The sequence below is a fragment of the Bubalus kerabau genome, chromosome 4 (genome assembly GCF_029407905.1).
Source record: "Bubalus kerabau isolate K-KA32 ecotype Philippines breed swamp buffalo chromosome 4, PCC_UOA_SB_1v2, whole genome shotgun sequence".
NCBI lineage: Eukaryota > Metazoa > Chordata > Mammalia > Artiodactyla > Bovidae > Bubalus > Bubalus kerabau.
Window position 1 is genome coordinate 88474866 of NC_073627.1, and position 14037 is coordinate 88488902.

Consider the following 14037-nt stretch of genomic DNA (forward strand, 5'->3'; position numbering starts at 1 on the left):
AAGGAAGCTTTGCACTTTCTTTTTCTATGTATAAAGACATGCATGGAGTACAAAGATGGAGCCACAGCATAAATGTGTTGTTAAAATTTCATGGTGGGGGTAATTAGTAAAAAAAAATTTTTTCAGAAGACTCTGTCAATAGGGGAAGGGGGGTCAATAATAAAAACAACGTTTGCGAAATGCTGTCCTAAACCCATTTGAAGAGTGCAAACTGAAAAACAAAAACAAAAGTAGAAAGCAAGAGGGAACTTTCAGAAAATGGAAACCATGGGCTCCTACTTAAGACACAGGCCTGAAGGAAGGTCTTCAGAGAACCTAGAGTGTAGGTTCACAGAGTCACCCACCTCACCAGGCCACAAGCATCTGCAAGGTCCCCAATGGCCCCAGCCTGGTCCTTACTCCTGGCCCTGCTGCTGCTCAGCTGCAACGCCATCTGCTCTCTGGGCTGCCACCTGCCTCACACCCACAGCCTGGCCAACAGGAGGGTCCTGATGCTCCTGCGACAACTGAGGAGGGTCTCCCCTTCCTCCTGCCTGCAGGACAGAAATGACTTCGCATTCCCCCAGGAGGAGCTGGGTGGCAGCCAGTTGCAGAAGGCTCAGGCCATCTCTGTGCTCCACGAGGTGACCCAGCACACCTTCCAGATCTTCAGCACAGAGGGCTCGGCTGCCACGTGGGACCAGAGCCTCCTGGACAAGCTCCGCGCGGCACTGGATCAGCAGCTCACTGACCTGCAAGCCTGTCTGAGGCAGGAGGAGGGGCTGCGAGGGGCTCCCCTGCTCAAGGAGGACTCCAGCCTGGCTGTGAGGAAATATTTCCACAGACTCACTCTCTATCTGCGAGAGAAGAGACACAGCCCTTGTGCCTGGGAGGTTGTCAGAGCAGAAGTCATGAGAGCCTTCTCTTCCTCAACAAACTTGCAGGAGAGATTCAGGAAAAAGGACTGACACACACCTGGGTCAACACGGAAATGATTGTCTTGGACCAACAGACCACACTTCCTCCTGTGCTGCCAAGGACTCTCATTTCTGCTGTCATCAGGCACTGAACTGAATCAATTTGTTAAATGATTTCAGGTATATTAAGTGACATCATGATCTACTCTACAGGCACTACTCTGTCGCAGATACTCAAGCTAATCCATCTACTTATTTATCTATTTGGATATTTATTTATCTATATATAAAGAATTAAATTATTTTGTTCATATAATTATGTATGTATACTTAAGGGAAAAATATATTTTGTATTTAGTCAATTTATGAGTTTTCTTCATTCATTAAACCTTACTATAAAAATCTTCCTTTGTTTTTCTTTAAAAAAGAAACATGAAGACTGAATACGCAACTTGATTAAAGAAAGCATTTTACAATTCCTTCACCCATTTTTGTGATTTGCACATTACAAGTGTTGGGGATTTTCTCCCCGGGTCTTGGAAGCGATAAACCTGAAAGAAAGAAGGACAGTCTCTTGCAAGGACTGACAAGTTTATTTCTGCAGTCAAGCCTTTTTATAGAAGTAGGAACAAAGAGCATAGAGTATACAGCCAGCAGAGTGCGTACAGGGTTAACACCTAATCAGTAAAAATATTTCAAGGACAGCGCGCTCTAAGTGACCCATGAGCTTATCCCATAACCCGTTTTCTCAAGCAACATCCTTAATATTTATTATTAAATCTTGGCACCAGGCATAACCAAAGGCAGGAGATGTTTTTCTGCCCGGGCACATCAAGCCGGGGTATTTCTGGCCCTTTGCCATTTTCCCAAGGACTTCCTCCAACTGGCTATTTTGTCCTGGGCTTCCCAACAACAAGTAAAAATATACTTTCTCTAGCCAGGTGATGTGTTGCTCTCAGGACCTAGACATGAACATCATTAATCCAATCATTTTTGTAACTTTGATTTTTTAAATGGAAAGTAACCTAAAAACAATAATGAGTTAATTTATAATAAAATTTTAACTATTTTTAAAATAGTATAATTAGTAGTAGAAATGACTATCAATTAGCTTGAATGCTACAGTGAGAGGGAGAAAAGTGGGATTCCCCCAGTAGAAGGTGGATCAAGCTGTGAGAGGATGTGAAAATAAAAGTTAACTACTTTTCATTTCAGTGCAAATTTTGTTTCAGTGCAAATGTTCAGTGGATATTGGAGATGGCAATTTACAAGCAATTTCATAAAGTATAAGGTGTAACAGAAGTATTGATCAAATAGGAGGAGAGTGTAGAATGAGAAAAGGAGTTAAAACTGAGTCCCATGACCTCAGTCTTAAAAGGGAGGGAATGCCACAAAGGAAGCAGAGATGGAATGGCCATGTGTTAACTGCACAAGAGAGAATGGTGAGAAGACAGAGATGCAAAGGTGGCAACCACTTAGGACTCAATGCATTCCTGAACATGTAGATGGAAAGTGCTTCCTACTTGGAAAAGAGATGGCATGGGCCACCTTAATGAGAGCTTGCTTGGTAGAATTAATCAACAGACACCATAGTGGACAAAGTGGAAGGATGGAGAAGAGAAGGTAATAGTAATATGTATAGAAAATGGTTTTGAGATATTTGCTGTCTCATTTGAGGAGAGAATAGGGTGGGACTTAGAGTCGAAGGTGGGTTTTTTTTTGTTTTTTTCCTGCTCTGCAGTGTTTTCCCTTTTTGGAATATTTTGCTTATGAAGAGATTTCACGCATTTGATGCATTAAAAACACATATCACTGTTTAAGATCTGATTTACTTTAAACCATGAGATTTAGTGACACAGTGATAAAGTATCATTGATTGCGTTATAGAGTGTTGAATGTCAGGAAGCTGCTCTGTGGTTGAAAGCATTCACTGCACGGGAAACAGATGGAACTGACCTTAGTAAGAGCTGATGGGGTGGAATTAACCACCAGGAACTGTACTGGGTTACGTGGCATTTAATAAGAAACAAAGTCCCCAATGTCACTGTTTCCTCCGGGGATTCTCTTTAGTTCTTTCACTCTCACCATAATTAGAATAGCATTTGTTTTCCTTTTACCTCAATGCTTCCAACACAGTGACAGCTTTCCAAGAAAGCTGAATGGAGAAGAAAATCAATGATGAATTGAACATTATGGAAAATCATGGTACAGGCCCTTTTATGTTTCCATTTTTACTTTCTTATTAAGCTACAACTTCAAAATGATACAGAAAGTAATTCAGAAGTAGCAAGACAACCCCTGCCCAAAAAAATACTAAATGAAATAGAACATATAAAATGTAAGACTCTGAAATCAGGAAAGCATGAGGGCTGATTACCTAGCATCACAGACCCTACAGCTCCACTGTGAGATGAAAATGATGATCCAAGAGGCTCAGTAGAAATGTACTCAGTCAGCTGATGATGCCTATTAACTACTTCTCTTAAGAAGGCCAATAAGTGAAGTCAACAGAAGATTCTGATGGGAGGTCTGATGGAAACTCTAAGAATACTCTTTGTGAATTTGGTGTAATTATTATGAACTCTGTGCTCATGACAGAATGGTGAACAAGACATACGCCTTTCTCCTGTGGTGGTTACTTGTCAAACACGTCTAATAAATCTGTTTTCAAGAAGACCAATCCAGTACCATAAGCCAGTGTAGTTGATATACAAAATCAAGAGGGCAAAAACAAAGGCAGAACTAGAAGTAGACACAGCCCAACTCCTCCCAAAATGAATGCTAATGATCACTGTCAAGGCCAATTTACCTCCGTTCCTTTTGTCCAGTCCATCATCATCAACTTTTAACAGGCATTTACGGTACTAAAAGCTGAAGAACGCAGTTTGAGGACACAGCAAGTATCCCAACTAGTCTCAGATACGCTAGAGGTTTAGGAATGATCAGATCAGGAGTCAAAATAACAGCAATTAGAGTGCAAAGGGCTCTAATGTATTCAGCTTCTTATCCCTGTACTTTACCTCAGTCATACCATGTATGTATTTAGAATAGTTTTGTTTATATAATATCATGTTCAAATTTATAATGTATTCAAATAGAAGAAAAGATACTTACCTTTATTGTTTTTCAAATTATTTTCTCCTTTAATTTACAAAACTCTTCCCCAGAAGACAGCTTGGAATTGTTACTCTTATAAAAAGAAATAGCTTAAATTCACAATGCATACTGAAACGTGGATGAAGAATTCTACTCATTACTCACTTCTTTCAGCAGGTTATAACTTAAAACTGCATATTTCTATATCAGATATCTGATTTAAAATTGTTTATTTATATATCAGATATATATATATATCAGATATATTTTCAGTTCTGAAAACACAGAGGTGGAAAAACCAAATGCGAAACCTCTTCTTTTGGAGGGTTTCGTTTGGAAGAGAAAGGTATAAAAGCAATAATCATGCTTAATTATTTAAGTTTCCTGTTACAATGAGAGCTAGACAAAAGGGGATTCTCCCACCAGAATCTGGTTGAGGCCTCTCAGGAAGGGGAGAAAGCTGATTAGTCTATAAAGTGCCCAAGAAACATCTAAAGACAGATTTCCCATTTCCCATTGGTAGAAGCTTATGTGGATGTCCTACACGCTTTAGGATTAGCATGTAGAATGAGAAGATGACCTAAAGCTCATGAGGACCTGCCACTCTGAAGGTTGAGAAAGTAAAGGAGAGTCTGCAAAGGGCCCAGAGGTGGAGCATCCAGTGCACTTGGGAGCCAACCTGGAGAAACGATCTCCCTAAAGCACCGGAGAAGAAAAAAAAGGGCTGAGATTCAAACAGGCTGAAAGTTAAAAAATGATTTCTATGTGATATGAGATCCTGCATCGAATCTAGACTCTGTCAGGACATACGGGTAATCAAGGAAATCACTAAACTTCCCTGAGCCTCAGTCTCCTCAAATATAAAGTAAGTGAAAATGTTCCTAGTGTTTGGAGTGTCAGAAAAAGCAGAACATTTAAGAGCACTTAGCCAAGTATCACCCACTGAGTGAGGGCTAAACAGGTAGAGCATGTTTTCTTTTCTTTCATATAAATCTAAATGGAAATAATGAATTCTCCTACCCTCCCTCTTTCACTGACTGCAAAACAATAACAACCTAAATAAAAGTATTGGGGGAAAGTGTTTCATCAATTGTATGTAATTATATACATGATAAAATAATAAAATATACATGCGTGAAAACAAAGTAATAAAGCATACTACATATATAACATACCATGCACCTATCTGCTGATTTTGATACATGGCACCATTCTGCTTCATCTCGGCTCCCCTGGGTCTCATTCGTACACTCAAATATCACAATCATTCACCACTCCCAGTGTAGAAATCCCCAGCGTGCTCGCCTCATTCACTCTGCATGAAGGTGTTCTCTCCATTCATACAGCTGTGTCCTTCTCTATTACGCTTGCTGCTGCTGCTTCTAAGTCGCTTCTGTCGTGTCCGACTCTGTGTGACCCCATAGACAGTAGCCAGCCTACCAGGCTCCCCCGTCCCTGGGATTCTCCAGGCAAGAACACTGGAGTGGGGTGCCATTGCCTTCTCCACTCTATTACGCTTTCTGGTTGTCAATTTACCCTTAAGACAGCAAAGCCACCAACCAAAAAGCAGAACCTGAGTTAATGTTCTAGGTCTGTCAGACACTCTCTTATGACTTTACCCACTCTGCCTGAAAAGCACTGCAGGTCCAGACTGTCCAGCCTCCCAAAGAAACACAGTAAATAGAGGGAACTGCACCACAGTGAACAATGGTGGAGGCACCAGAGGCTCCTCTGTGCCTCTACCTGGCACTTCCACGTGCTGATTACACTAGGAGGAGCTTGCCTGGGTCAGGAGTCTCATTTGCTCAAAAAGCCCAAAGGGCAGGAAACATGGAGCTGAAAGTCAGCAGCAGCTTGAAAACTTGGAAGGAGAACAGAGAAGTTTAAAGTGTTTGTGGATCAGCGGCAGGTCCTCAGGACCATGGAACAACACAGATGAGCTGCACTGAGGTAAGTGCTTCTCCACAACATTCCTTTTCAGAGACTGAGAAGACTGAAGTGGATGCTGAGAGCACAGAGACAGAGCACGAATGCCTGGCCACCAGCTGTGTCCCCAGCACGGGAGATGCTCACACCACAGCAGCCTGCAGAGTCCTGGAAGGGGCGACGGTCACTCCCGTCACAGCTGCAGACTTGTTTCTTCCTTAGGACCCAGCAAGTTATCACACAGCAGGACAAGAGGTGCCTGGGGACAATGCAATCCAAGGAAGCTCTTAAATTCCATCATGGTGTCTTTGCCTTTTTGGGAGACAAACACGATCAAACAAGCTTGCGTAGAAGGGACACAGGCAGGGCTTTAATACATTTAGCAACAGTGGGACAGACCCTTCTCTGCAGGACAAATGACAGTAACGTGCACACTGGAAGATCAGGTTTTCTAAAATTAACAACGATTTTTGTGGAAATTCATGTATTTAATGTGGGCAGTTGGGAAAGAGGACATTGATGGATTGATCCTCTCTCTTCTCTCCAGTTGGTACATATAGCACTGAGTAGATACTTTTAAAGATAGAGGACATTTAAAGCACATTTTAGGTTTGGAACCCATCCAGAGGATTAGGGCCCTAACACAAGCAAAAACCATTCCTATATTACTGCTAAAAATATCATTTTGTTAACAAATGATTTCCTGAGTAATATTTTTATTTGAACCCTATAGTATTATTTTTGATGTTTAAAAGATTGAGGCTAGAAATTTAAATAAACAAAACCATGTAAGATCATAAGGCTGACTCTGGAGTTCATTCCAGACCCTCCGTGCTAAGGAGCTCATCAAAATCGGTGCTGTTGTGTTCACTTCGGCAGCACATACACTAAATCTGCGCTGCTTCTGTCCAGGAAGCCTGTGTGCTCTTCCATCTTGGTCACACATGAGGCCTCTTCAGTGCCCACATCATAGCTAGTGGCTGGAAAAAGAAAGAGCAGAGGGTCTTCACTGGACTCAGTGGACCACAGGATGACCCGTCTGGACTGGAGGTGGGAAATGAAAGAGAATGAGAGGGAGAGCAACAGGCTGACCTGAGGAGGTCTCCTGGGAGAGGTCCTTGTCAACTGAAAAATATCCAGCAGTGTGAGAGCCAGGAGTTCAGTTTTAGGGGAAGACTTCCTGAGGACTACAGGCTAGAAGACAGCCTCTCCTCAGCTCTGAGGACCTGCTCAAGGACTTAGCGGGAGGTCACTGTATACGTGTTTGTAGTAAAGGGGTTACATGGCATCAAGCTCACATCTTGGTAGAAGGAGGCTGAGAGTCAGGAGGAACAGATGTCTCTATAAACGATGTCCGTGCTTTTCTAAGTATGAGAAGTTGCAAAAACTGGGTTCAAAAATTTTCTCTGGGAATTATCTAACTCTCTACTGGCCTGTTGTGTCAGTTTTCCCAGCCTCGTTCCTGATCTCCCCCCTTAACTCCTATCAGGGAGTGTTGGAGGTCAGGGACTGCAGTGGGTATAGTGACTTCATTCGTGTAGAACAAGATGGCAAATGACATTTTAGTTGTCATCCTGAAGGAGAAACATCAGAGCTAAAATGGGTAGGTGCTTTTTCTTTGTTCTTAAACTCACTGGAAAAGTCAAGAGTTAAAACGACAAAGATTTCAGGAGTCAGTCAGCTCCTGTAGGTTTAATAACATTATTTCACTAAATTTCATTGATGAAATAACTCATAAAATCTTAAGAGTTCTTGCTGTGTGGCTTGTGGGATCTCAGTTCCCCAGTCAGGGATTGAACCCGGCCTGCAGCAGTGAAAGTATAGGATCCTGATGACTAGACCTCTAGGAAACTCTAGGAAATGCTTTCCTTTTCTTCTTCATTTGACAGACATATCTAGTCTATTCTAACTACACAATAGTGATTTTGTGTTTTTGATTAGAACTTAGTTCTGTTCACTCAGACCACACCCGAATCACCCCACGAAAACATAGACAGTACCCTTTGGCATTTGTAGTGGATTAGGGTCCTCTGTCGGAGAAGGCAATGGCACCCCACTCCAGTACTCTTGCCTGGAAAATCCCATGGACGGAGGAGCCTGGAAGGCTGCAGTCCATGGGGTCGTTGAGGGTCGGACATGACTGAGCGACTTCACTTTCACTTTTCACTTTCATGCACTGGAGAAGGAAATGGCAACCCACCCCAGTGTTCTTGCCTGGAGAATCCCAGGGATGGCGGAGCCTGGTGGGCTGCCATCTATGGGGTCGCACAGAGTCGGACATGACTGAAGCGACTTAGCAGCAGCAGCAGCAGCAGCAGGGTCCTCTGTTGTCTCACTCTCCTGGATCTACTTATTTCGTTCATTCCTAAATATCATCTTCAATTGAACTCTTGACTTTTTTAATGGGTTCTTTAAGAAAAATCACTGTAGAGCCACTAAGGTGTTCCCTTGTATCTTTGGTACATGAGGAATAGTTCAGTTGTCAAGATTTATGTTTCTCTCTAGTTGCATGACTGACTATAACCTAATAGTGTTAATGAGAGGACTGAGTTAAAATTTGAAAGTACTTAGAAAAGTGGCTAGTCCATTAGTAGCAAGCAATAAAATTCAGTTATTATTTTTTAATATCACAATTACTATTATCTAGAATAAGATCAGAATCTTTAAAATCATCTAATTCCTTTCCTTTTAATTCCAGCTTTCCCAAACATCTTCTCAGTGCCCAGGTGTATTTATCACCTACACAAATGCTCAGCAAAGCTGGATTCCACAATCCTGCCAGAGAGGGTTATTGTTCTAACACCTGGGTTCTGCTTGTCAGTCTCTTGTGAGCTGGTGGGTGTGTCTTATTCCTTCTTTCCTTATTACTGATCACATGTGGATTATATGAAAGAAACATCAAACGACTATTATACAAAGCTGAAAGCAGCCAATAGAGCCAGGGCTTGGCCTTTATTGAGCTTCCATCAGAAGCAGCTGTGTCCCAGCCTTTCCTTGTTCATATTGGCCTCATCCTCCCCCTCTGCCACAGCCCTGTCCCCAGCTGTGCTGCACTGAAGTTTGCTAACTCAGAATACGTCACTGTGTCAAGGGAAAACCACTTCCCTTCTTCCACATTCATGACATTGAAGACTTACACTTGCTTTTTGTCCACAAAACACATCTCCAATTGCACTTTCTAGGCAACTTGCAAAGAGAAACAAAATCTAAAGTCTTGAAAGTGATAGAGATGCAGCCCCTATGCCTTTTTTTACTTTACTTTATCTCATCATGAATTAGAACTAGATCAGGAGCACTGAGACAAATCTTGTCCAGTAAGTCACTAAGGGAATATAGGGTATTAAAAACTAAATGAAATATTACACTCAAGTAAAGGGGAAAAGGGTATTTCTCCTGACCTACTAGCCTGGTCCTCACTGCCCTGAATTCTCAGAGGAACAGAAATGCCCATGGAATTCAGCTGGCTTAATTCAGTTAGAACTGGACATGGATCAACAGACTGGTTTCAAATTGGGAAAGGAGTACATCAAAGCTGTATATTGTCACTCTGCTTATTTAACTTATATACAGAGTACATCATGAGAAATTCTGGGAGGATGAAGCATAAGCTGGAATCAAGATTGCCAGGAGAACTATCAATAACCTCAGATATACAGGTGACACCACCCTTATGGCAGAAAGTGAAGAAGAAGAACTAAAGAGTCTCTTGATGAAAGTGGAAGAGGAGAGTGAAAAAGTTGGCTTAAAGTTCAACATTCAGAAAACGAAGATCATGGCATCTGGTCCCACCACTTCATGGCACATAGATGGGGAAACAATGGAAACAGTGGCAGACTTTATTTTGGGGGGTTCCAAAATCGCTGCAGATGGTGAGTGCAGCCATGAAATAAAATGACACTTGCTCCTTGGAAGAAAAGTTATGATCAACCTAGACAGCATATTAAAAAGCAGAGACATTACTTTACCAACAAAGGTCCATCTAGTCAAACAAAGCTATGGTTTTTCCAGTAGTCATATATGGATGTGAGAGTTAGACTATAAAGAAAGCTGAGCACCAAAGAATTGATGCTCTTGAACTGTGGTGTTGGAGAAGACTCTTGAGAGTCCCTTGGACAACAAGGAGATCGAACCAGTTCATCCTAAAGGAAATCAGTTCTGAATATTCATCGGAAGGACTGATGCTGAAGCTGAAACCCCAATACTTTGGCCACCTGATATGAAGAACTGACTTATTGGAAAAGACCCTGATGCTGGGAAAGATTAAAGGCAGGAGGAGAGGGGGATGACAGAGGATGAGATGGTTGGATGGCATCACTGACTCAATGGACATAAGTTTGAGTAAGCTCCGGGAGTTGGTGATGGACAGGGAAGCCTGGTGTGCTGCAGTCCATGGGGTTGCAAAGAGTCAGACACAACTGAGCGGCTTAACTGAACTGAATGAAAAAATGAAGCTCAACCCTTGGTTCTGTGAAATAGCTTCTAATCAGAAACAACATCATCATTGAAACTCCTACCTCAAGCTCAGAAAATTTCAGTAGAACAAGTGCTCAATAGTAAAAGGGTTGAATAATTAAATCTATACTTGGTCAAATAAAAATTATTTGTCTACTAAGGCTAGGGCTTCCCTGGTAGCTCAGATGGCCAAGACTTGTTCTGTGAGGCAGGACACCCAGGTTCAATACCTGGGTCCTTTTTATTTTTATTAAGGTTAAGGGAGTGCAGTTGGATTAATTCCTCCACTTATTGCACAAATACACATTTGCTCTTAGCGTCGAGGGCTGCTGACACTATGGACACCTGAGGACATGGACCAGGAGAAGAGGAAGTCACCACAGAGTAACAGGGTCCTTCACACAAACACTGCAGGGGAGAGGGAAGGGGTTCTGGAAGATGAATTTTTTCCCCAACAAGTAAACAGGCCCTCCACAGAAAGGAGATTTTCAAGCCCTTAGGATTCTGAGGATTGAGCCTGCTCTCAGGGAGGGTATCCAGCCGGTTTGGAAGCAGACCCTGTCATTCTAGAGGACAGGATGAGGCTCCATGTCATCTCTCCCTTACGAGGGAAAATACCGTTGTCCTGGATTTAGAATCTCCTCACCCATGTTCCCTGAGAAGAACCAGGATTCTGGTGGAATTACTGGCTCAGTCTGTGGAGGATGACAGGTCTCCAGCAAGAAAATGGTGGAAAGAAAACGTGATGTCTGTAACAGTCCTGACCTCATGGTCCCCTGAAGCACAACCACAGGGACCTGCAGGAAATTGTTCTAGAAAGAACAGAAACATGGAAGAAGATCTTGGACTCATAATAATCAGCCTCTTCTGTAAATAAAACACTGAAGAAAACCCATCATTTGTTTTAAAGAGCTTAAATGCCAGAGTGATCTGGCAAATTCCTAATAAATACAGAAACCACAGAGCTGAGAGAGACTAGATTCCCATGTAAAGTAAAAGGGGAAAATGGAGCCTAAGATAAGGACTACAAATGTGTTCCTGGATAAGAGGAGAGCAACATTTATGCATTAGAGACAGTGAGCAATAATGTGTGTAATTACAAAAGTACATCTGACTTAAGACAAAGACTCTTCTCATTTCATTGATACATATCCACTTGGCTGGGAACATTTGAAGTTATTGGGAAACAGATAAAATTAATAGTTTAGATTCTTTTATTTGATCATATTGTGAATACTATTACTACTACTAAGCCACTTCAGTCCTGTCCGACTATGTACGACCCCAGAGACGGCAGCCCACCAGGCTCCCCCGTCCCTGGGATTCTCCAGGCAAGAACACTGGAGTGGGGTGCCATTTCCTTCTCCAATGCATGAAAGTGAAGTTTCTCAGTTGTGTCCAACCCTCAATGACCCCATGGACTGCAGCCTTCCAGGCTCCTCCGTCCATGGGATTTTCCAGGCAAGAGTACTGGAGTGGGGTGCCATTGCCTGTGAATACGTACATGAAAATCAAAAAAAGGAAGTAAAAGTGTATAGAAATGATTAGAAAATGAAAACTACCATGTTCCCTATTTAATGGCCTTGCTTAGAAAGAGTGGCATCAGAGAACCTACCTCAAGGTTCCACCAGACGCCATCTCAGCCAGGCCAGCAGCAGCCTCATCTTCCCCATGGCCTACGTGCTCTCTCTACTGATGGCCCTGGTGCTGGTCAGCTACGGCCCGGGAGGATCCCTGGGCTGTGACCTGTCTCAGAACCACATGCTGGTTGGCAGGAAGAACCTCAGGCTCCTGGGCCAAATGAGGAGACTGTCCCCTCGCTTCTGTCTGCAGGACAGAAAAGACTTCGCTTTCCCCCAGGAGATGGTGGAGGGTGGCCAGCTCCAGGAGGCCCAGGCCTTCTCTGTGCTCCACGAGATGCTCCAGCAGACCTTCAACCTCTTCCACACAGAGCGCGCCTCTGCTGCCTGGGACACCACCCTCCTGGAGCAGCTCCGCACTGGACTCCATCAGCAGCTGGACGAACTGGACCCCTGCCTGGGCCCGGTGATGGAAGAGGAAGACTCTGCCCTGAGAAGGGCAGGGCCCACACTGGCCATGAAGAGGTACTTCCAGGGCATCCATGTCTACCTGAAAGACAAGGAATACAGCGACTGTGCCTGGGAAATCGTCAGACTGGAAATCATGAGATCCTTGTCTTCATCAACCAGCTTGCAAGAAAGGTTAAGAATGATGGATGGAGATCTGAACTCACCTTGACATGACTCTCACTGACTAAGTTGCCACATCATCCTTGTATACTCACCCGGGGTCATTTCAGAGGACTCTGAATTCTGCTTTAGCCTCCAAATTTATTGAATTAACTCAGCCAATACATGTCAGTAGTAATAAGCAAGATATATTACTTTTATATCCATAAAAGTAATCAAGTACAGGGGTATCAATCCATAAGCGATGACTGCCCTGATGTTATTTATTTATTCTTTATTTAGTTAATATAATATTTTATTTCATCATATTTATGTTTTCATATAAAAGATGTGTATGTTTACATTGTAGTAACATTGAGAAAATATATTTCCCTATTTCATTAGAATTGTTGTTTTACTTATTAAATAGTTATCAAGATAAATTTCTTGAGTTTTTATTTTGAAAAACTAAATCCTTATTTTGTCTACATATACCTATCACAAAATAGTATTTGTTCACTTTATACTGTGGAACATTTCTATCATTTTCTGGGAAATGTTTTTCAAAAGGTGAAATTCTGAGAATTTTCTGTGGGTGCCATTGTTAGGACTCTGAGTTTTTCCTCAGGGAGCCTCGGGTAAGGAATTAAGATCCTCTAAGATGTGGAGGGTGCCAAAAAAAAAGTTAGAAAGGAAATTATGAAATTGTAGAAAAAGGTTAGTCTTGCTGTCATAGGCATAACTAATTTATACCCACTCATTAAAGAATGGTTGATATCTGAGGGAAGCAGTCACCTCCTGCTTAACCGTAAGCCTGTGAAAACTACTCTTATTGTCCTCATATTAAAGATGAGGAAACTAACCTGTTGTGTTTGTGAGATTTTTCAGGGTCACACTGTTGGTAAATAGCAGAGCTGGGATTCAGAGGTTTTGGAATTTCTAGAACTCGTGTGGTTCTGATCTCCAGTTCTGGGCTGTCCCAGGTTGGATCCTAGTTCTCCTTTCCATAAAATCCCTTGTCCATACTTGCTGGCAATGTCACCTCCTGGAGCCTCTGTTTTGCTACTGAAAGAACAAAACCCAACAAATGGTTCAGAAGCCAGTTTTACCTCTTCTCATACTAAAGAAGTGAGAAACATGATTAATGAATGAAGTGCTTGATTTTCAGCAACCTCCAAGGAGACTTACACCAAGGGCCACCTTCCAGGATTGCTGCTGCTAGTACCCTTGTCCCCAGGGCAAGCCACTGCTGACCCACACTTCCCTAAGAGACTCCAACTTTAGGAGGCAGGTCTGGTTCAGTCTCCTGTGGGGTCACTGCTCCCTTCCCCTGGGTCTTGGTGCATGCAAGATTTTGTTTGTCTCCTGCAAGAAGAGTCTCTCCCACAGTCCTGTGGAAGTCCTGTAATCAAATCCCACTGGCCTTCAGAGTCAGATTGCCTGGGGATTCCCAGTCCCTTTGCAGGCTTGCAAGCATG

The 14037-nt window shown here is 42.6% G+C and overlaps 2 protein-coding genes across 2 annotated transcripts; both read left to right on the forward strand.

Annotated features, from left to right (window-relative positions):
• The first annotated feature begins 377 nt into the window (after positions 1–377).
• LOC129651510 (interferon alpha-H) lies at positions 378–947 on the forward strand. Its single transcript, XM_055580202.1, has one exon. The coding sequence runs from the start codon at positions 378–380 to the stop codon at positions 945–947; it is 570 nt and encodes a 189-aa protein (XP_055436177.1).
• Positions 948–12041: 11094 nt separating this feature from the next.
• LOC129651511 (interferon omega-1-like) lies at positions 12042–12629 on the forward strand. Its single transcript, XM_055580203.1, has one exon. It carries the CDS (start codon positions 12042–12044, stop codon positions 12627–12629), a length of 588 nt encoding a protein of 195 aa, XP_055436178.1.
• The last annotated feature ends 1408 nt before the right edge of the window (positions 12630–14037 follow it).

What these genes read in the sequence shown, in the direction of transcription:
- LOC129651510 (XM_055580202.1), top strand. Translation starts at nt 378, where the DNA reads ATGGCCCCAGCCTGGTCCTTACTCCTGGCCCTGCTGCTGCTCAGCTGC.
- LOC129651511 (XM_055580203.1), top strand. Translation starts at nt 12,042, where the DNA reads ATGGCCTACGTGCTCTCTCTACTGATGGCCCTGGTGCTGGTCAGCTAC.